General features: G+C 52.5%; 1 protein-coding gene across 5 annotated transcripts in view; it reads left to right on the top strand.

Annotated features, from left to right (window-relative positions):
* FGD5 (FYVE, RhoGEF and PH domain containing 5) overlaps positions 1-23,231 on the top strand; it is a 123,973-nt gene that overhangs the window by 49,616 nt on the left and 51,126 nt on the right. For all 5 annotated transcript variants that reach the window (XR_009542687.1, XM_060161078.1, XM_060161077.1 and 2 more), the window contains exon 3: positions 7,649-7,781. Coding sequence is in view for 4 of the 5 variants with exons in the window: in XM_060161078.1 (XP_060017061.1) it covers positions 7,649-7,781 (133 nt within the window). In the remaining variant the exon portion in view is untranslated. The remainder of the gene's footprint in view (positions 1-7,648; positions 7,782-23,231) is intronic.

A 23,231-nucleotide genomic window follows, 5' to 3' on the forward strand; every position in this document is an offset into this window, starting at 1 on the left:
CCCCAAACACTTCTACATGAATACCCCTAGGAGCACTGTTCATACAAGCCAAAAAGTGGAAACAGTCCAACTGTCCGTCAGGAGACGGACGGATAAACAAAATGTGGCACGGCCATGCAGTGCAATATTATTTGGCCATTAAATGGAATGCAGTACTGATACATGCTAGAACACGAATGGACCTTGCAAACATTGTACTGAGTGAAAGAAGCCAGACACAAAAGGACAAATGGTGTATGATTCCATTAATATGAAATGTCTAGAATAGGCAAATCCATAGAGATAGAAAGTAATTTAGTGGTTGCCAGGGATTGGGGAGAGGGAGGAATGTGATTGATGGCTAAATGGTACATGGTTTCATTTGGGGGTGACGAAAATGTTCTAAATTAGATAGTGGTGATGGTTGCACAGCTCTGTGACTATACTAAAAAGCTCTGGATTGTACTCTTTGAAAGGGTAAATTTTATGGTATATGAATTGTATATCAGTAAAGCTATTATAACAAAAAAACAAATCCCTGTAAAAAACCATTGAGGCTGTGCTTTAAGCAGAGGGGTGTGGATGTGACAGGACAGAGAGCAGGGATGCACTTCTGTTTTTACTTAGTGAAAAATGGAAATTGAATTTTTTAAAAAGCCTCTCCTTCAGTCATGTTTCTGGGAAGCATTACAAGCACTATCCCTTGGCTGACCCTGGGTGTAAGATGCATTCTCTCCAAGAAGGAATGAAACAGAGAGGAGAAGGCTCCAGGCAGCAGCTGCTCTCAGAGCCTGGCCCCCAGGCCATCGGATGCATGTGGTCCGGTCTCAATGCGCAGTTTCACGTCTGTGGGTGTCTTGTTCTCCATCTCCACTTTACAGGTGTGGAGCCCCACCAGGAGGACCATGCAGTGGGTTAGCAGTGAATGCAGGACTCCCCCGTCTCTGACCCCCATCTTCTTGGGCAGTTTCCACTGTCTGAGATTGAAAGTTTCCAGTTACAGTGCGGGTGGTATCCAAGAAAATCTCATGTGCCTTTGAAGGAGGGGGATCTGTGAGGGGTCAGTTTTGAGTGACGAGGAAATATCAGGGCAGAAGATGCAACCTGGGGAAGGTCTGGAGGGACGTTTGAGTGACCTCTGCAGGTGCTGAGGGATGGGGGAGGAGACACAGGACAAGATGAAATGTCTGAGGATTTGGAAATCCCTGATTTCGCGCCCAGCCCTCACCTCCATCCACTTCCATGCTCTTCCAGCTGCCCTGCTAATTAATTAGGATAGTCATATTGACCAAGTCCGTCCTCCTGTCTCCTCCATCTCAAACTTTCCAGCTCCCAGAGATCACAGCCCCGAGGCCCCCCTGCCCCTCCCGCCGAGCTGGCGAGCTCCGGGAAGGCCCCAGCCTATCTCAGAGGAGCCAGAGGACGTTACATCTGCAATCTGACCTCCTCCATGCATATGTCACTGCACCGGCAAGGGTGGAGCGAGGGGCCAGAGCACCCACTGAAGGGCTCCCAGTGAGGAAAGCGTTCCCTTTTTATGAGTTATGAGGCCATTTTGGCTGTGCTCAGGGTTATGGCTCCCAGTGAGTGTCACATGGGACGGCATTTAATGGGCAGAGCCGGACAGCCCTGGACCAGGTTACAAAGTTCTCTTCCCCGCATGTGGGTGCACATGTCCTTTTATGACTCTAGGCTGCTGGAAAGGACTGTGCTCATTTGGAGGGTCGTTTAAGGTCACGAGCTCTGGGCAGCTGTAATTTATGTTCCCTTTAAAGCACAAGTCAACCCAGAGGGAGGGAGACCAGCTCTGTGAAGACTAGTCTGGGGGTTTAGAACTTGGCCCCTCTGCAGGCTGGCCAAAAAGGACCTACTGTGTTCTAGGCAATGGCTACTTTTACTATCATGTTCTTATTAAAGCCCACAATGAACCTATACAGTCATCCCCACTTGACAGATAAGAAACAGAGATGGTGGGTGGCTTGCCTAAGGTCACCCAGTGACTCTCCTTGATCTGATGCCAAAGTTTTATACCACTTGGTCTCTAAACCTACAGTGCTGACCACGTGGCATTTTGTCTGTTTTCCCAGCATGTGTCATTACCCTTGATTTACAGATTAAAAAAAAAAAACAACTGAGCCATGGAAAGTTGAAGTAACTTGCTTAAAGTGGTAGAGCTGGGATTCAAACCAAGTGTTCTGACTTCTGAGCTCATCCTCTTAACTAATACTTTGCACTGTGCTTTCTGTGAGGCCAGGAGAGTGCTTTAATCATCTTTGAGGGCTCCATGTGTTTGCACTTTGAAGTAGGTGCTAATTTGTGTTTGTTGAATGAGTGAGGGAGTGGATGGATGGGAGGAAGGATGATTGCGTAGCTGGATAGCTGAGTGGGTGGATAGAAGGCTGGCCAGATAGGTGTGTGAATGAATGGATGCAGCAATGGATGGCTAAGTAGATGGGTAATTGGATAGATGAATGGGTAGAGGAATGGATGGAGAGGAGGGCAGTAGGGAGGAGTGGCTAAATGGGTGAGTGGATGGAAAAGTGTATAGATGGGTGAGTGAGTAGACGGGTAGGTTTTGGATCAGAGGGCTTTCTCATATGTAATCTATTGGTATATTCAAAGAAGGTGTCTAGACACACAGACGTAGAGAATGGACTTGACGACACGGGGAGGGGGGAAGGTAGCTGTGATGAAGTGAGAGAGTAGCATGGACATATATACACTACCAAATGTAAAATAGATAGCTAGTGGGAAGCAGCCGCATAGCACAGGGAGATCAGCTCGGTGCTTTGTAACCATAGGGAGGGTGGGAGGGAGACCTAAGAGGGAGGGGATATGGGGATATATGTATACATATAGCTGATTCACTTTGTTGTAGAGCAGAAACTAACACACCATTGTAAAGCAATTATACTCTAATAAAGATGTTAAAAAAGAAAAAAAAAAGGTGTCTAGAGACAACACCTCACCTAGTTATGATTATAATGGGCATTTTGACTGGAGAGGCCATAGAACAGACAATGTGTTTGTTCACCACTGTATTACCAGTACCTACAGTACAGAGTCTGGATGACCAAAAAGCAAGCAGATGGGAACCAGATAGATGAAAATACAGACCTTGCAGCCTTCCTTAGGGCATACTGTGTAGAGGACCCACCTCACAGGTTTATGTTGACAGACTAGGGCAATGGATGGGCTATGTGAGGGTTCCCAGTCTGTCCTCCGAGGGAGGAAGTGGTTACTCACCCAGGACACGAGTTCTCCAGGGCCTGGCAGAGCATTTGGGCAGAAGTTATTAAGAAAACATTTGGAGGTGTTTATCTTCCCCTGTATTTGAAGATCAGCCTGGTAGCAAATGTCATCAGGGGTCTATAGAGGCAGTTCTGTCTTGATTTGCTTATTTAACAAATGACTTTGGTCCAATATAAGGTCTGTCACTACAGCTTCCACTGAATCTGTTAAGGCCTCGGATTATACTTGCTCTTTTATGTTGTGAAAGCATGTTTTTTGTTTGTTTGTTTGTTTTGCGGTACGTGGGCCTCTCACTGTTGTGGCCTCTCCCGTTGCGGAGCACAGGCTCTGGACGCGCAGGCTCAGCGGCCATGGCTCACGGGCCCAGCCGCTCCGCGGCATGTGGGATCTTCCCAGACCGGGGCACGAACCCGTGTCCCCTGCGTCGGCAGGCGGACTCCCAACCACGGCGCCACCAGGGAAGCCCTGAAAGCATGTTTTTAATGGCAGTTTGTCCCCGTTTGCTGTGCTCACAATCCCTCAATAGGACAGTGAAATAAATGAGCCAGAATATCATCAGAGAACCCAAACCCTTGTCTCCTGACTTCCCTTTTAGATCTTTCTAGAAAACAAGTGAGAGGAAGAAGGAGAATAAAAAGAGCCTGAGCCACATTTCTAGCCAGAAGCTAAGGTTGGATTGAGGGTCAGCAGTAACCACGTTTGTCTCTAAGGTCTGTGCATCTTCAGTGGAGGGCAAGATCATTTTAGTCAAACGTGTTATAGGTTAATTATTGTATGGTTTATCTTAAAGTGTTAGAAGAATACGTACTGTGACTTCATGGGTATTATCACTCAGGATGAGGTCAGAATAGTTCAGATGTTAAAAACGAGCTGACATTAGACGACAGTCGGTCAATAATGGAACAGCCGTGCACAGCCAGGCCAAGTTGGTAAGGAGGAGAGCTCACATTTATTGAGTTATTAAGTGTGGGGAACTGTTCTGAGTGTCTTACATTATTTAATTCATTGAATCCTCCCAGCAGCTCAGTGAATTGGGCACTGCTGAGGCTTAGGGAGGTTAAACATGGCCATTAAGTGGCTGAGCCAGGGTTTGAACCCAGGCAGTCCCACCCAAGAGTGAGCTCTAACCGCTGCACTCTGCTGCTTCTCAGAAGGGAAATAAAAGAAGAGCACAGACAACAAAAGCAAAGCTCCTTTTGCCCTTGCAACTTGAGACCCAACCCTGCACGTCAGTGCACCGAGGGAACCCGACTGGGCCTCTGTTTTCATGTCTCTAAAGTGGGATCAGGCATAGGCAGGGGCATCTTCCGAAGCGATGGGTGTTGGTCCAGATTTGCCCCGTGACCTTGAGCCAGCCTCTCCGCCTCTCCGGAGGTTTGGTGTCCATGAGCTCTCTCCCCAGTGTCACCCATGGCTCTGCTCCGAGGAATCCAGCCCTTGCCTGGTTTGAGGCAGAGCCCCTGGATGCCTGGTGGAGTCTGATGCTGGGCAGACTTCATGGCAGCATCAGGGCCCAAGGATGCCCGCTTCCCCAGCCCCAGGTTGAGTGGAGCCTTGCCTGGCAGGCTGGGCTGTTGGGGCCAAATCCCAACAGCACTGGAATATCCCTGAGCAATTTGAGCAAGACGGTGACAAGATCAGATTGGATTTGAGAGGGTCCCTCTGGCCGCTGGGTGAGCAGATCGGAGGACAGTCGGGGGGAATGGGAGCCAATAGGAAGCAAGTGTTACAGACATCCAGGCAAGAGATGGCTTGGACCACAAGGCTGTCATAGAGATGCCAGCAGAGTCGGGGAAGATTTGAAGGTGAATTTGGGAGCGGTTTAATATTCAAGCAGTGGCTGGCTGTGCGAAGATGCTCGGGTTTCCAGCTTGCTGCCTGGGAGGATGGAGACACCCTTTACCCGGCGGGAGGCTTGGCTGGGAATCCTTTCCGCCTTCACAGCATGTTCTAGGAAAGGCCTGCCGTATACCTGCTTTTCCTTGATAAGGAGGAGGAATGGTCCCGGGGCTTTTCCTTGATAAGGAGGAGGAATGGTCCCGGGGCACAGTTAACTGCTCCCTGCCTCACCATTCCTGGCCATCCTTCACATGCCTAATGGGCTCCTGCTGGGGCCTAATGTGGCCATTCCTCATGGAGGGAGAGCAGGGCTCGGCTCCCTGTCTGAGGACATGCACAGCTCTGGAGGGAGGGGAGCTGTAGCTCAGTGAGACTGTCCACGCCATCACTTTCTTGAGCATGGTTCTGAGCTCCCTCAGCAGCTGCAGCGTTCCTGACCTCTGGGCCAGGGGACAGCTCCTTAGAGGAGGGAACTGGTGGCCCCAGCAGGAGGGGAGGCTCTCGCATGCCTTTGTACACCTCCATGGTATATGGCTTGTTGCAGAGTACTTGTTTGCTCTCGTAGTTTGAAAGAAAAGAACAAAGTAAATCTTGAAAAAGAGGAAGAAAGAGGAGTGGCCAGAAGGGTGTGCAGTTGGATGGCAGAGCGGGTTGTGGCGCAGCTTGGATCAGGGCTGTGCCTCTGCAGACAAGTGCACAGCTCCAAGCCCTCACCACTCTCACACACACACACACACACACACTCGCACTGTCACACACACACTCACACTCTCACACACTCGTACTCACACACACACACTCACACTCTCTCTCACACACACACACACACACACACACACACACACTCACACACACACATGCAGCAAGAGCCCAGGCAGGAACAGGCTGCTGATCTTTCTAGCCTCTTCGCCAGTGTGTGGACCAGGGGATGCCCGTCCTGCTCCAGGCAGACCCTTGTTTCCTGGGCTCCAGGTGTTCTGGAGAGAGGTGTCCATGGTCTGGCTCCTATCATAGTCAGGAAGGAGCTCCAAGAAGGGCCTCTACTTGCACTGCAGCCCAAGACTCAGTTTCTCCTCTCCTGATGTACCCACCCCGGCCATGCTTCCCCCTGCCTGGACCAGACCTGAGGCAAGGGCCCTGCACCTGCCCGCCAAAGGCCTGGGCTAGAGTTGGCAGGGCCACTCCAGAGGATGGAGGCTCCCTCCCTGCCGCCCCTCCTCCGTCTGTCCATCCATCCATCCATCCATCCATCCATCCATCATTCCCAGAGGGCAGGAATCAGTATTTGATAAGAATTTAATAAGATAAGATGCCTGGATTTTTAGCATGAAGAGAAGTTTTGTGAGAAGTTGTCTGGGACCACATTGCCAAAGGCAGGAGGGAGCCATTGAAGGTTCTTGAGTAAGAAGGGGATGTGGCCCAATTTCTGTTGCAGAACAATCACTGTGCTGTGTGGAGAGGGAGGCTGGGAGCAAGGAGCAGAGCAAGGAGGCTGTTGTGATGGGGCCAGAGCATCCTCTGTGAGGAAGGTTTAGAAGGCAGAGAAAGGAGGGTTCCTGTGCTCTAGGTCGGCTTATGTCCCATGCCAGGCTCTTTGCTGCCTCGACGCCTTTACACGTGCTGCTTCCTGCCTGGAACACTTCCCCTCCTATCGCAAGGCTCCTTCTCCTCCTTCTGGTCTCAGCCTCAGAGGTGCCTTCCCTGACCTATCTCAACAGCCCCCCTCCTGTTACTCTCTATGAGAGCACATCCTTCTCCTTCACGTGTCACAATGTATGATCATATATTAGCTTTTCCCTTTTTGAGGACAGGGACCATATCTGCTTTATTCACCGGTGTTTTACCCACTGCCTAGCTCTGTGCCGGGCATAAAGCGGGCAATCAATGAATACTTATTGAATGAATGTATTATTTAATCAGTTAATGACATTGGCTACACAATAGTCATAGTTATGTAGATATGAGCTTATCACACCTGAATAAGCTTTCTACATACTGATCCTCACAGCATCTGCCAAGAAAATGAGAATAGGAATCATTATTCCAGCGTAGCCTAGGTGGAAACGGATACCCTGAGCTGTGTCTTGTCCATGATCTGGCTGGCAGCAGGGCTCGGGCGAGGGGCTCGAATGCACATCCCAGACTCTGTCTGCCACATCATTGCATCCCTTCTTCAGGCCCAGAGGACACGGCCACCTTGAGGACTGACCCTGCCGCCCAACCAGGGCAGTCCAGACTGCCAGACTGATCAGAATGAACATCTCTTGCCCTCATAGTAATTATTTGTACCTTCCTTCAGCATCACAGCCTACCTCGTGTCTAAGGGAGACAAGTCTGTCTTGAACAGCATGTGTAAAGGTACTGAGGCAGCAAAGAGCTTGGAATGTTCAAGGAACTAGTAGGAGAACAGACTGGCTGGAGTGAGGGCAGGAAGGAGGTTCTTATTCACTTCTGGGTCCTCATGGAAGCACAGAGCACTCATTAACGGCTCATGACATTAGTAGGGCCCCTGGCCTGTTCGCTTTCCCTTTGTTGGACAGGGAGCTCTAACCCTCTCTCTCCTCTGCTCTGACCCCAGCGCCTACACAGAGCCCTATAAGGTCTGTCCCATCTCGGCAGTGGCCCCCAAGGAGGACCTCACGTCGGATGAAGAGCGGGGAAGCTCGGAGGAGGAGGACAGTGCTCCAAGAGACCCCAGCCTCACCCACAAGGTAGGGCTCCCCACCCCAGGCCGGGGGCCGGTGGGAGGTGGGCGTCAGAGATGTGAAAGTGGAGAGAGGGTCCACTCCTTTCCTTCTCCGTGCGGAGGGAGCTGTTTTCAAACAGCTGACGCCAAGGTGGATGCAGAGGCTGAGTCACAGGGCGGCTGGGGCTGCGGCCTGAAGGCACGTGGCAGACACGGGGGCGCTGATGCTGCGGGAGTGACTGCTGACATCCTCCTGGGTCCCAGGAAGCCTGGGGATGAAGCGGAATAGAGCCGCCTGATTTGAATCCAAACAGGGCTGAATTCCAATGACCTTGGTCCCCTGGGCAGCCTCAGTTACCTCATCTGTGAAGTGGGAATTGTGAGGGTAAGATGAGCTAAAAGGGTTATGAGCAAGTTTCGTGAAGTGAAAACTTCAGAATGAGAGCTGGTGTCCCGGTTCCCTGCAGTGATGCTGAGGGGGCGGGGCTCAGAGAAGGGCTGTTACTTCTCTGGAGGCAGATGGCGAGTTGCGGCCCAAGTCACAGTGGAGGCCCAGACCTTCGCACTGGGTGTCGGGCATTGGGTGTGACGTGGTTACCTCTGCTCGGCCGATCTCGTCCTTCCCTACCCCTTCCAGGAGGCACGGGCTGTCTCCCGTGTTTCCCGTTTGCAGAAACTGTCAGAGCGGAAGAACTTGCCCAGTGCCACATGGCTGTTACTAGTGTCACCCAGGAGACAACACAAGGTGCTGGGGGCCAGGAATTCAGACCAGGAGGACACCCCAGCTGCACGGAAGGTTGAGGCCAGCCTGAAGTTCTCCCCCTCCCCCATCTCGCGGGCCCGCTCCCGTCTGCCATCTGCCAGGGAGGGGCCGGGGTGGCAGAGGAAGTGCCCTTGGGCCCCTGTTCCTGGCTGTCTCCCACTCTGGGCATCTTCCCCTCCCAGCTTAGGTGAGGCGGGCCCCTCTGATTACAGACTCTTCCTGTGGGAGCACTTGGTACAGGTGCCTGGCCCCTACCAAGCATTTTATAAATGGGCGTGTCTTTGATTTCGTTTCGTACACTCGATTTCTTTTAAAAATTCACTCTCCTGTCTGCCCATATACACAGTGCTGTGGGAGCGGTGAAGGGGGCTTTCCCACCGGCTCGTCTGCACCCGCTTCCCCTTCCCTCTCTAGATGGCGAGCTGTCTGCTGGGCACTCCCAGCTTCCTCGTCTGCTCTTTCACTCCTTACAAACACTTTGAAGCCGGTACCGTTGTCTTGTTTTGCAGTCGAGGACACAGAGGTTCAGAGAGGTTAAGTAACTTGCCCAAGGCCACACTGCTAGTGGTTGAAGGGGTTGGACTTGAAAACAGGTCTGACTCCAAACCCAGTCTTGTTTGTTTGTTTTTCCACTGCAGTCCCGGTAGCCTCCTCTTATCTCTCCACTTCCTCCCCTCACCCAAGAAGAAGCTATTGGCTCCTGGAGTGGGGAGAGGGTGACAAGGGAGGCAAGCTTTCAGTGAGTGGTGCCCATTTAGAGATGATTTTGGCTTTTCTGGGCATCCCTGGGGTCATGGAGCCTGGGAGCAGAAAGACATAGCTGTCATCGGGGATTTGGTCCTTTCTCTGAAGCTGGGAGCTGGGGCTGGATCCCAGGCCCAGAAGAGTTGAAGGGCTGAGAGGGCAGTGGGGCCCATGTGCAACTTTCTGTACCTCGTGATGATTTCCGACCAGTCACTGATTTCTCTGTTAAACCTTCCTCTGGGACCACCTGCATCTCCCCCTCCAGCTGTGTTACCACTGGCTGGTCACTTCCCATCCTGAGAAGGACGGTCCTGTCATCCTGAGAGCACAGAGGGAGAAGTGTGGGTCCAGACTCCCCACGGCAGGTCAGTCCAGGCTCGGGAGCCCAGCCTCTTCAGCTGCCGAGCGGACTGACTGCCACCCCCGACCCCCCACCATGCTCTCTTCCTCCTTATGAGGCCTTCATGATGTAGCAGAGGTAAAATGGCCTTTAGCAATCAGGTTCTCTTTGCCCGAGGCGTGCTGTGCTAGATGGTCCTCATCATGTATGAAGTCATCACGGGGCAGGGTTCCGTGCCCTGGGACACTCATTCCTGGTCCTTGTGCCCTTATGGACGTAACCGGTATGCAGTTTGGTGTGTATCCTTCTAGAACTTTTTCCCTGTATTCACCTACATATATCATCATTATGTGTGGAAAATGGATGGTATTGTTTGTGGAGTTGTGATTTTTTTTTTTTCCGTAAACCACATCAAACTATAAGAAACGGGGGTGGAGGGGTAACTCGGCCGGGTTCATTCACTAGTATCTTAGAGATCTTCCCACATCGGTACAGGGAGCTCTAACTTAATATTTTCCTGCCCTATAGTATTCCAGTGTCTGGATGTGCTGTCATTTACTTTGCCCTCCCCCTGCTGAGGGACATTTACAATGTCTCCTTTTTCTGCTCAGTGGACAGCACTGCAGGGCACCTGTTCATATCCCTCCTTACACACACGTTTTTGCCGAGGGTGGATCCCAGGAGGGGATCCGAGAACACTTGCAGTTTCAATCAGTCTTCATACCTGCTGCTAAATCCCCTGCCCCAGTCTGTTACAGACACTCCCTGGCAGCCCTCAGGGTGGAAGGGCTCCCAGATCGCTGGGAGCTTTCCGGACTGAGCAATCTTTCCTGGCTCCTTTCTGCTGCAGACGGTTTGGTGGGGCAGGGGTGGGGAGGAGGGGCATTTGCTTCTTATTCTTTTGCCTTCCATTCTCTCCGAAAATTCTGTTTCTCAAAAGGCAGACCTCGCCTCTGTCTTGTCCTGGGGGAAGTGGGACCCAGATTACCATCTCCAACCGTCTCAAAGGGGCAGACCTGGACCAACTGTGCGTGATCATAGAATTGCCTCCCCGGGGCCTTGGGAGGCGTGTTTGGGGGTGTAGTGGTGAGCCCCACCCTTCTTTCAGTGTGATATGGTTTATGTAACAATAAATTAAAAGTGCTGAGCCCCACCCTTCCCAGATGTTTTGGGGTGACCGAGTCAGGAGGGGAGAGGATTTTGGAGCAGGACAGGATGCTGGGCCCAGCTGGTCCACCCACCTGTCTGACCTCTCTCTCTCCCACTCGCAGACGTACAAAGGGTGTGGGTTGAAGGAAAGAGGGGGCAAAAAAGGAGAATCAAGAGGGACCTAAAAATAGATCTAGCAATGAAAGGAGACATTCAAAGGCGGGCTGGCGAGTTGCCCCTCCCTGACAATGCGCCCGGTTTTCAGGCTGATGGCGACTTTTCAGGCGAGATACCAGCTCCCCTGAGACCAGCCCAGGAGTTGGCAGCCCCTCCTGGCTACCTCCTCCCTGGCCGGGCTCCCGCTGTCACCATGGACGTTGTTTCCTGGCCGGGTCCACCCCTGAGCCCAGCCCTGTCCCCTGGAGCAGACCCATCCTGCCTTCACGCCCTCCCTGGTCCCCGCCCACTCAGGACGTCCCCTCCCTGGCTGCACCCAAGGTCCTGGCGGCCTGGCCCGGGCCTCCTTGCTGACCTCGTGACCCTAGCCTTGCACCTGTGGCCTTGCCTGACCATCTGCCTGGGTTAAAGGATCTGCGTGGGGAATTCCCTGGCGGTCCACTCGTTAGGACTCTGTGCTTTCACTGCCGAGGGTGAAAGTTCCCTCCCTGGTCAGGGAACTGAGATTCCACCAGCTGTGTGGCACAGCCAAAAACCAAACCAAACCAAAAACAAGGATCCACTTGAACCCTGGTCATTTCCACTGGGCGAGTCTCCAGCCTGTGTTAAATGTCACACTGTGCCTTCTCCATGCTGGAGACCCTGAACCCCCGTTCCGGCTGCGCGTTGGCTCCACTGCAGACACGCGCTCCTCTGGGCCCCGGGGAGGCCATTCCAAACCTGCTGCAGCTTCCTCTCCTGCAGCCTGTTCTCCTTCCCAGAAAACACTCTCCTGTCGATGTGAACTCCCCCCCATCTGCACCTCTTCTCTCTGTGTCCTCACCCAGTTTCACCCGTCCCTCCTCTTCTTCAACAGAATTTTATTTATTTACTGAGTACTTACTGAGCACCTACTATGTGCCAGGCACCCTTCTAAGGGCTGAAGATACAGCAGCCGCAAGTCAAGACTCTCCTAGAGTCTACATTCTAGAAGGGGATGAACAATCATCCAGAAAACTCCCAAGGTGGGTTTAGGTGGTGAAAGTGCTATAAACAACGAACAAACAAAGCAGACCAAGGTGGCGGAGGACAGAGCACTGGGGGTGAGGAGAGGGAGGAAACTTAGACAGGGAGGCTGGAGAATGCTGGGGGTTTTTTTTTTTCCATTTTTAAAAATTTTGTGAAAATACACATAACATAAAATCTTCCATCTTGACCTTTTTTTTTTTTTTTTTGGCGATACGCAGGCCTCTCACTGTTGTGGCCTCTTCCGTTGCGGAGCCAGGCTCCGGACACGCAGGCTCAGCAGCCATGGCTCACGGGCCCAGCCGCTCCGCGGCATGTGGGATCTTCCTGGACCGGGGCACGAACCTGTGTCCCCTGCATTGGCAGGCGGACTCTCAACCACTGCGCCACCAGGGAAGCCCCATCTTGACCATTTTTAAGTATGTGGCCTTAAGAACATTCAGTGGCCTTAAGAACATTCACGTTGGGACTTCCCTGGTAGTGCAGTGGTTAAGAATCTGCCTGCCAATGCAGGGGATGTGGGTTCGATCCCTGGTCCAGGAAGATCTCACATGCCATGGAGCAACTAAGCCCATGTCCCACAAGTACTGAGCCCGCGTGCCACAACTGCTGAAGCCCTTGCGCCTAGAGCCCGTGCTCCGCAACAAGAGAAGCCACCGCAATGAGAAGCCCGCACGCTACAAAGGAGAGTAGCCCCCGCTCGCTGCAACTAGAGAAAGCCCGCGCACAGCAACGAAGACCCAACAGATCCAAATAAATAAATAAATAAATAAATTGAAAAAAATGAGAGAGAAAACAGTAAACTTACATTAAAAAAAAGAAAAACAAAACGTTCACCTTATTGTGCAACCATCCTCACCACCCATCTCCAGAACTTTTTCATCTTCCCAAACTGAAGCTCAGTATCCCTTAGACAGCAACTCCCCACCACAGTCCTCCTGGCACCCACCGCTCTGCTCTCTGCTTCTGTGATTTTGACTGCTCTCATGCGTGGAATCGTACAGTATTTGTCTTTTTGTGTCTGGCTTATTTCACTTAGCAGAACGTCCTCAAGGTTCATCCATGTTGTTCCAGGTGTCAGGATTTCCTTCCTTTTTAAAGCTGAATAATATTCCGTTATGTGTACGTATCACGTGGTGTTTGTCAGTTCATCCATTGATGGATGCTTGGGTTGCCTCCACTTTTCCACTGTTATGAATCAGGCTGCTGTGAACATGGGTGTACAGATATCTCTTTAAGACATTGCTTTCAATTCTTTTGTCTATGTACCCAGTAGTAGAATTGCTAGATCACATAGTCAATCTATTTTTAATTTGGGGGGGAACTGCCATACTATTTTACAGCTGCCCCATTTGACTTTCCCTCCAGAGATGCAGGTGGGTTCCAGTTTCCCAGAGAAGGCCTTTGTGATAAGGAGGCACCCTTCGAGCAGGGAGCTGAACATTGTGAGGGAGGAGGAAACGGGAAGGTCTAGGGACAGAGCATTCCGGGCCAGGAGCAACAGCACAGAGGCGGGGCGGGTGGTGGGAATGAGCCTATACAGCCGAGGTCAGCGTTGGGGGAGCAGAGGAGAAGGGGGTGGGCTGGACGGGTTCTGCAGGACTTGGCTCCGCCCACAGACATGTTCCTCCCTGCTGTCCTGCCCCCCTTGCTGCAGTCATTCGCCCTGCACACTGTCCACCTCAGATCCCAAGCCCCCGCTCTGGTGGTCTCCCTTCCCGGGGAGCTGCCTCGGCTTCTCTGGCTCCGTTCTCTCCTTGTTCTCTCCCTACTCCCCTGACCATCCTCTCTGCCCACGCCTCCATGTGAGGCATTGACGTCCCAGGGCCTGGGTTCCTCCAGCCCCGCTATCCTCCTGTGTCCTCTGCTTAGGCAGCCCCTTCCGGGCCAGCGGCCAGCCCTTCTCAGGTGTGTTCCCAGAGCCGACCTTCTGCCCCACCCCTCCCTGCAACCCTGCACTCCATCTACGAACTGCTTTTTGGGGCCCTTCTTGGAAGCCCTGCAGACACCTCAAACTCAACACATCCCAAGCTGAACTCGCCATTTTCCCATGCCCCCCACCACCCGCCCGCCTGCTTCTCCACTGGAGTTTGCTATTCTGGCGGTTGGCACCAGATTTGAAAGATTTTAAATCCCTGGCATTTCATCTTCTGTTGCCATGTCTTAATTATGGATCAAATGAAATTCAGCCTCGAAGGCTACAGAACGAGTCAGTCTGTTCTGTAAACCCACCCCAGGGCCTTTGCACTTGCACTTGCTTCCACTCTAGATGCTCTTCCTGCCCTTTGCACTGCTGGCTGCAGGTCTCAGATGAGATGTCACCTCCTCAAAGAGGCCTGCCCTGCTCACCCTGCTCATTCCTGTCATTTCCTTCCTCATGCTTATCCCAAGCTGTGATTATGTTCTTTATTTTTCTGCTTACTTGCATATTGTTTGCCTTCCCCTTTCAGAGTAGCTCCAGGAAGGCAGAGACCATGATTGTCCTATTCACAGTTACGTCCCTGCTGCCTGGCACATAAAATAGTACTGAGTAAATATCCTCCAAAAAACGAATAAGTAAGTGAATGCATTTAGACTCAGTTCCTGCGTTTAAGTAAGGAAAACAAACTTCGATGAACGACAGTTTAATAAACAAAAACACTCGTTTGGTCCTGTACAATTTACAGTGCACAGCGAGGGACGGAGTGGGGAACCAAGCCTGCCTGTCACCAGCCCCACAGCAGCCACGCAGAGGGCACAGCAGTTCAGCAGAGTAACGCAGAGACATTTTCAGGCAGTGTTGAGCGGAGGAGGACGAGGGTGCAGACTCTCAGAACCCAAAGGGGAAGGGAGAAAACAGGAGCTCAGAGGTCCGGGAGGCATCCTGGGTACCCGCCTGTCTCACACCCCTTGTTCAGGGCCCTGGAGGGCTTGAGGCTGTCAGGAGCCAAGAAGCTGGGGATGGGGGCCGTTGGGATACCCTGGTCCCGTGAGAGCTTATTCTGTGGCTGGTTTTCCTCTCTGCCAAGTCTCAGATGTGCCCCCCCCTTTTTTTAAAAATTAATTAATTTATTTATTTTTGGCTGTGTTGGGTCTTCATTTCTGTGCGACGGCTTTCTCTAGTTGCGGCAAGCGGGGGCCACTCTTCATCGCGGTGCACGGGCCTCCCACTATCGCGGCCTCTCTTGTTGCAGAGCACAGGCTCCAGACGCGCAGGCTTCAGTAATTGTGGCTCACGGGCCTAGTTGCTCCGCGGCATATGGGATCTTTCCGGACCAGGGCTCAAACCCGTGTCCCCTGCATCGGCAGGCAGATTCTCAACCACTGCGCCACCAGGGAAGCCCTCAAATGTGCCCCTTTGACCAGTTTAGAATTCGGGCCACAGGGTCACACTCGCCCTCACTTTCTCCTTCCCAGCTTTGTGATAGTCGCTCTCTGTGCCTGGTCTACAGCGCTGCTGCTGAGAGTTGGACATGTGGACCAGCAGCACCCCAGGCCCCCCTACATTTGTCCAATCAGGATCTGCATGTTTACAGGATCCCCCCGCGGTGGCTCATATGCTCACTCAGGTTTGAACTCTGGTCTGTATGTCAGCCGTCCAGTCTGTATGGAGCACCCACAGTGCCCCCAGCTCTCTGGGGTGCCTGATCGTGGGCACTTACTGTCAGGCTGGAGACTGAGAAAGCTCCTTATGTGATATCTCTAAACTTTACATTTTATACACTTTTATGAGGGTTACGTCTGACAGTTTTTTATAAGACAAAGGCTGCTCGTGAGATGGAACAATTATGGGGCAGCCATGGCGGCCTCAGCTTTGTGACCTAAACCCTGAGCAGTGTGACTATCCCAAGTCTTAAAAGTCAGGACAATCAGGGAGGTTTCCAGGAGGAGGTGAGGCATAAGTGCTCTGTGAAGGAGAGTAGGATGCGGCTAAGTAGAAAGGAGAGAGAGGGTACATGGGAGGCCAAAGCAGGCAGCACGAAGGCATGCAGCCGCGTCACTGACTGGCTTCTTGACTTGTGGCTGGTCCTTTCCCGAACTGAAGTGAGATGCTGAGGACAGGAAGCCTGTGTCTCGTACGAGCCGTGTGCTGGCCTGTTCAGTGAGAGCTGGCCTGGTCACAGTTACCACCACACTCAGGCTCCTATAAGCTGAGAGAGCCGACAGAGGGAGGCATTTAGAGGTCACTTCATTTTATTTTTTTATTGTGGTAAGAACACTTAACATGAAATCTACCCTCTCAATGTCCATCGAGGGATGGATGGATAAACAAAGTGTGGTCTCCACATACAATGGAATGTTATTCAGCCTTTAAAAGGAAGGAAATCCTGTCACGTGGTACAACATGGACAAACCTGGAGGACATGGTGCTCAGTGAAGCAAGGGAGTCACAGAAAGCCAAATACTGCCTGATGCCACTTACAGGAGAGATCTAAGACAGTCAGAGTCATAGAAGCAGAGAGTAGCATGGTGGTTGCCAGGGGCCGGGGGCAGAGGGAATTGGGTGTGGAGTCTGTGATGCACGAGATCCCTTCGTCTCACGGGAGGGAAGACTGCAGCTCCTGGAGAGGCTGCTGCTCGCTCGTGGCTGTTTGGCACGTTGGCGGCAGAGTCAGGAGTAGGCGCCAGGTCTCCTGATGCCTCATGCGGGGTGTTCCAAGATAGCGTGCTGTCCTCTATTACAAACTGCATCCGAAACCAAAGATTCTTTGCAACTGAAAGTTTTCTAGAGTATCTGGGCCAAACCCAGATTCACACCAGCCTGTGCTCAGGAACTAGAATAAGGCTGGATGTCAGCAGGAAGCGAAGCCTACCACTTGGTCCTGGGGGAGGAGGGGAGGAGGGGCTGTGTTTGGTCCCTCCTTCTTCCCCCCTTGTCCTGCAGGTGTTGCCTCTCCTTTGCCCTCCTCATCCCTCCTCTGCCACCTGTGGGAACAGAGGCAACAGCTGGGATGAAAGATGAGCCGTCTCTCCCTGAGCGCCTGTCTGAATTTTCGAGTGGCCGCTGAAGGCTGTGCTGGGAGCCCCGGTCTGCATTCTAAGGGGGAGGTGGCCACTGTCAGTGCAGGTGGTGCCCCGAGGGGCCTTGGAGACAAGCATTCTCCTGGGGTCCCTGCCACCCCGTGAGTGTGGCTCCCTGAGCACGTTCCCTGCTCCAGCTGTGGCCTCGGGAGACCCCAGCAAGGCCCCTCGCTGGGACCCTCAAAGTAGCAAGGGCTCATCAGGAGTATTTCCCCAGGGCTTGAAGCAGCCCTGTATGGCAGCCCCTTCCCTCTTTGCGGATGTGCCCCTCCGCCCCGCCCACGGGATGTGCGGCTGGCAGACGTGGAGCATCGGGGGCCTGCCTTGGCGCTCTGCCTCACTGGGGTGAAGCGTGTAACCTAGAGACACTTACTCGATCACAGGGAAGTTCTGGACACAGGCATCTGTGTGAGCCAAAAGGCCCCGAGGAATGCAGGTACGGTGCCTGGAAAGGGTCTTTAGGTGGAGTCACAGGTACAGGGTAGGACTTATTTGTGCCTCAGTTTCCCCATCTGTGAAATGAAGGTAATAATAATAGTTCCTCGTAGTTTTTTGGGAAGATTCAGTGAGGTAATTCATGTAAAAAGCTCAGAGCCATATTTAGCACATACTAAGTGGTCAAGAAACACTAGCTGTTATATTATTAAGTACGTATTGTTATTATCCCTCTTTTACCGATGGGGCCCAGAGAAGAGAAGTAACTTGTCCAAGGGCATAGGTTTAGGAAGCGCTGAAGCCTAAGACTTGAACCCAGGTTTTCTGACCCCAGAGCGCAGGTCTCAGCATCAAGCTGGACGACAGGTTCTTTCTGTAAGTCCTGGGGAGCCACTTGGGACTGCAAGTGACAGCAGAAGGCAGTTCCCACAACCTTGTGTGGATTGGAGTAGGTCCAAGGCTGCAGCTGTCATGAGCTAAGAGGGGAGTTCAGCTGAGGGTGGAGGGGAGCTCGGGAGCTTAGGTCCCCACCACCTCAGAGCAGGGCACTGAGCGGGGACAAGGCCCAGGTGGGTGGAGCAGACATACACATAGGTGAAAGTCGTCTGAGAGGGAAGGGAGTCTCAAGGAGGTGAGAGGCTGAGGGTTACGGCGTGGAGGGTGGAGTTCCCAGGTGACCACAGGCCGGGGTACAGGTGTGAACTAGGGAGGGGGCACTGAGCCAGGCACCAAGACGTCAGGACATGGGGATTGGCCCGGAGCTGGCAGAGATGAGGGTGAAAGGAAAGAGGCAGCTGTTTAAAGGCAGAGCAGGTATCAACCCAGGAGGCCTGCAAGCAGGGAGAGAGGTGGCAAAACAGGAGCTTTGGAGGTGGCTTCTTCCTCTTCTGCAGGACAGGACGCTGTGGAGAGATGGTGTGACCCCTGGGAATACATAGGGCCATGCTGAGGGCCAGGCCATACAGCCTGGGGCTCATTACCCTACTTCTCACAATAACCGTAACGGTGATTGTTATTATAATACAGTGGCAGTGATGCCTCCTCTTCCGATCTTCACTGAGAATGAAGAGCTTTTCCGTCCACAATCCTACATAATCAGGGTGACAGCCTCTAAAACAGTGGTTCTCAAAACCTTTTGGTCTGAGACCCCTCTAACCTCATAAAAATGATTGAAGACCCCTAAGAGTTTTTATTTCTATAAGTTATATCTATCCATAGTTACCACGTGAGAAAGTAACGCTGAGAAAAACTTAAAACATCTATCTTTTAATTCATTTAAAAATAACAACAATAGACCATTATATGTTAACATAGATAGCACTTATTATGAAAAATAGTTGTTGTGCAAAATATTTAGCGACAAGAGTGACCAGGTTTCACATTTTTGCGAACAGTGTTAACTTCCGGCTTCATAGGGGACGCCTGGATTCTTCTCGGGTTCCGTCTGTTGAAAATGCTGTTTTGGTCAAGTTTAGTGAAAATCCAGGCTCACACAGATAACGTAGTTGGGAAGGGGAGGCAGAACCCTGGGGCTTCTCAGAGCAGACTTGGGGAACCGCTGTTCTAGAAGGGGCCTAGGAACCCCCGTCTTATAGCTGGAGAAACTGAGTCCCAGGCAGAGGACCAGGACTCCCAGCTCTTTCTGGGGTCTGTTCAGCCAGGGGGGTCCCTAAGGGAGGACTGTTCCTCCCGCCCTGCTCTGCTCCCAGAATAGCCAGCACTGAGCCGGCAGGTTTGCCTGGGGCCTGGGGAGGAAGTGCGGCTGGGCGGCCCAGGGGAACAGGGGAGATAAGCCGCTTGGGCCTGGACCTCGGACAGAAGGGCGGCTACCTGATGTAACCCTCACAGCGCCAGCCTGAGAAACGCGATAGCACGGGCCCAGCCCCCACACGCCGGGGAGGAACCCTGTTCCCAGAAGTCTGTCCCTGGACACTGCCGTCAACCGCGGAGTTCATTTCCTGGTTAAACAAACATCTATATTAAATGGCCCGGCTGGGCAACGCCCAGGAGCAGCTTCTGAGGAGAGCCCCAGGCACATGGCCCGCCAGGCCTTCTTCTCTGGCTGGCGAAGACACATCCATCATCAGCAGAGTCACTAAAGCGGGGCAGCCTGTGCATCCTGCCCAGAGTCTGCCCGTCTGGCTGGAGGGCCTGGGAGGGACGTGCAGAGTGGCCCGTGCACAGAAGTCCCTCCCGACAGCTTCAAGATTGTGACAGTGGTAATGAGGACAACTCCAGAAGTTCAGAGGGGTGGGGCGGGGACACTCCATCCATCGTCTCATCATCTGGTCCTTGCAGTGGGGGAACACTGACCCCATCTTCCCGATGAGAAGACAGGCGTCAGAGGAGGGCTTGCACTCGGTCAGATAGGTGCTCGTGGCCTGGCTGGGGTGTGGATCCGGGCGTCCTCGCTTCCGGCACCGCTCCCGTTGCTGTGTGCCATGGTGGGTGCTGCTCTGCGGTCTGGGAATCAGAAAGGGCTGTGGCGGGAGGACTAGCTTGGGTGCCCTGGAGTGCTGGACTCCTGCTGCCTCCTTCACAGTGAAGGTGAAGAGCAGTAGGTGTCTCCCAGCTTGAAAGCCCACCTCCTCTAATGAGCAGAGACACGATTTACTGAGCACTTGCCGAGTGCCAGGCACGCTGCCAAGTGCTTCAAGGTTGGAGCTGACAACCTGGCTTTGAATCTTGGCTCTGCCACTTACTAGCAGTGACTCTGGGCAAAGGGTAGGCCTTACTTGTTGCTCAGTTTCCTCATCTGTAAAATGGAGATCATAATAATAGCATCTACCTCCTAGGTTGTTGGGAAAATTCAGTGAGATAATACATGTGAAAATCCTAGAGCCATACTTAGCACAGACTAAGTGTTCAATAAATGCTAGCTCGTATATTATTAGGTAGGTATTATTATTATTATCATCATCATCCATGTTTTACAGAGGGAGCTCAGAAGAGAAATAACTTGTCCAAGGGCATAAGCGTAGGAAGGGGTGGAGCCCAGGACTTGAACCCAGGCCTTCCGACCCCAAAGCACAGGTCTCAGCATCAAGCTGGATGACAAACGAGATTTGACTCACAGGCCCCTGGAAGATTGGACGTCATCTTGATTCTCGTCTTCATCTTATAGGGCCAATCTCCTGACCCCGGTCCTTTCTCTACAAAGTAATTGTCTTTACGGGAGCTTGACCACAGGGTTTTCTTAACTGTTGAGGCCTGTCCTGGCAGAATACGTTTCCGTTGTGAGGGTTTTCTTTACGAAGTCTTTTTGCGTGTGGTACTCTGCAGGAGCCCCTGCTTGGAAAGTGAGCTGCTCTTGCCTGCAGAGCCCCACGCTAGCCCTGTGGATGCACAAGGCAGACCGGGAGTCATGATGCGGTACCCATGGGAGGGCGAGAGGCCAGGTGAGGCTGGAGGCCTCTGCAGGCCTCACAAGTTTCCCTCCTGCTCTGTGGATGGTGTAACAGCATCACCCACCACAGAGGCGGCAGTGAGAGGCAGGAGGAAGACTGACCGTAGGCCCAAGTTTTGCTGAATTTGGGTGGCCTTGGAGAGACTGAAATCTCCAAAACACTGTGCTCTTAGCCAAGAAGCTATTAGGGCCACACCAGCTAGGGAAGGGAACTCGTTTATTGAGCACCTACTATGTGCTGGGCACTGTATCTCAATTCCATCCGTTTATTCAAACGTTTCTTGAACATCTCCCGTGTACAAGGGTAACATTAGGTAGTGTGACTGCTATAAAGAAAAGTACAGCAAGAAACAGGGTTCGAGCAGAGGTTCTCATCCAAGGTGAGCTCTTGCCCCCCAGGGGACATTTGGCAATGTCTGGAGACACATTCAGTTGTCACAACTTGGAGTGGGGCTACAGCTGTCATCCAGCGGGTAGAGGCCATAGATGCTGTTAACAGTCGTGCAGCACGTGGGACAGCCCTTGCAGTGAAAGCTGTGTGGCCCAAAATGTCAGTAAGGCTGAGAACCCCGGAGTAAGACTGACTCTGGGAGTTCTCTGGGTCGTGTGGTCATGGATGGGCACGTTGAGGATGTGACTTTTGAGCAGAGACCTGAAAACGTCAGAAAGTAAGAATGAGAAGAAGGGGCTTCCCTGCTGGCGCAGTGGTTGAGAGTCCGCCTGCGGATGCAGGGGACATGGGTTCGTGCCCCGGTCCGGGAAGATCCCACATGCCGCGGAGCGGCTGGGTCCGTGAGCCATGGCCGCTGAGCCTGCACGTCCGGAGCCTGTGCTCCGCAACGGGAGAGGCCACAAGAGTGAGAGGCCCGCATGCCGCAAAAAAAAAAAAAAAAAAAAAAAAGACCTGGGCAAGAGCATCACAGGCAGAGGGAACAGCAAATGCAAAGCCTGAGTTAAGAGTGCATCATCCCAGACAGCAGTGTGTGAGACCGGGTTGGTCATTCTCCATGTATTTCAGGTGAAAAAGCTGAGGCTCAGAGGTCATGGTTTGCCAGCCGTGACACAATTACACGATGCTGGAGCCAGGATTGGTACTTAGGTGTGCTTGATTCCACGGTCCATTTGCTTTCCTCTGCCTCAACTGCTATCAGAGGAGTGGCTCAGCCTCTACTCTGCAGTTGAGGCCTTTCCCTACTTGACCCTGTAAATTATTTGTTCTTATTCCATCCCTGGGCACCTGGTTCTGTTCCTCAGGGTACAAAAAGCACAAGCATAATGATAGCGGTTAGCTGTGTAGTGTTTACTGTGTGCCAGACACTGTTCCAAGTGTGAGATGCAGATATGGATACAGGTACAGAGAGGTCTCTATCTGTTTATATACACACTCATTTAATCTTCACAATATGCGTGTGTGTGAGATACCATTATACTGCTGTGCCCATTTTACAGGTAAGGAAATTGAGGTACAGAAAGGTTAAGTGACTTGTTTAACTAGTACAAGGGAGAAGCAGGATTTGAGCCCAGACTGCCTGGTTCCGGAGTCCGTGCTCTTAGCCACAGCCCCATGCAGCTGCTCCCTCAACAGGCAGTGTGTTTCTGGCCACAGGAGTAGATCATCGCATCTCAAGTTTAATAACACACAGGTTCAGCAGAGAACAGCCTTCAGAGGTCACTCTACTCACACCTGGGAAGCTAAGGCCCGACCTCAGAAAGTGACTTCTGCGGGGTTGCACGGGAAGGTGGCAGGAGACCGGAAACCAGGAGCCATGCGTCCCGTCAGTGCCCTCTTCTCCGCGGCGGCCACCCCACCCAGCCTCGCCTGCACAGGCTCAGTGTCTTTCCCCATCTGTCCTGTCACTGCCCCATAGTGTCTCTGCTCTTCCGGATACACCGCGGTGTGTCTGATATCCGGCAGGTTTGGGGCCACAAGCGTTGCTCGTGGCAGAAGGCCCGGGCCTCTGCCTCGGCCCCCACTCATCCTTCCTGTTTATAGACAAAATCTCAGTTATTGTATAATCTCACAGGTGCGGAGGCTGGGGTTCAGATGGGTTAAATGGCTCACCTTCTGAGGTTAGCCAGGAGAGTCAGTGCTTCCCAAGTGGTATGAACATTCATTCATTCATTCATTCACTCGTTCATTCTTTCAGTAACAAAAGAGGACCAACCCCAGGCTGGGCACTGTCCTGCAGAGGTGCACTTCCCGGTGTCTGCCTGCAGGGGGAGATGTAATCGGTGTCCTGAGAGGGGGCTGCCCAGAAAGGACACCTAATCCAGCCTGTTCCGGGAGGGGATCAGGAGTGCTCCTCGGAGGAAGTGATAGACATCATGGCTAAGTCTCCAAGGATAACTTGGAGGCGGCTCCCTTGGAGTGACTCCAAGGTGTCACTGAGGTGACAGCATGTAAAAAAGCAAGGAGAGCTCGCTTGGCACAGAGAACCGCAGGTTGTTCAAAACC

Source organism: Lagenorhynchus albirostris, chromosome 10, assembly GCF_949774975.1.
Source record: "Lagenorhynchus albirostris chromosome 10, mLagAlb1.1, whole genome shotgun sequence".
NCBI lineage: Eukaryota > Metazoa > Chordata > Mammalia > Artiodactyla > Delphinidae > Lagenorhynchus > Lagenorhynchus albirostris.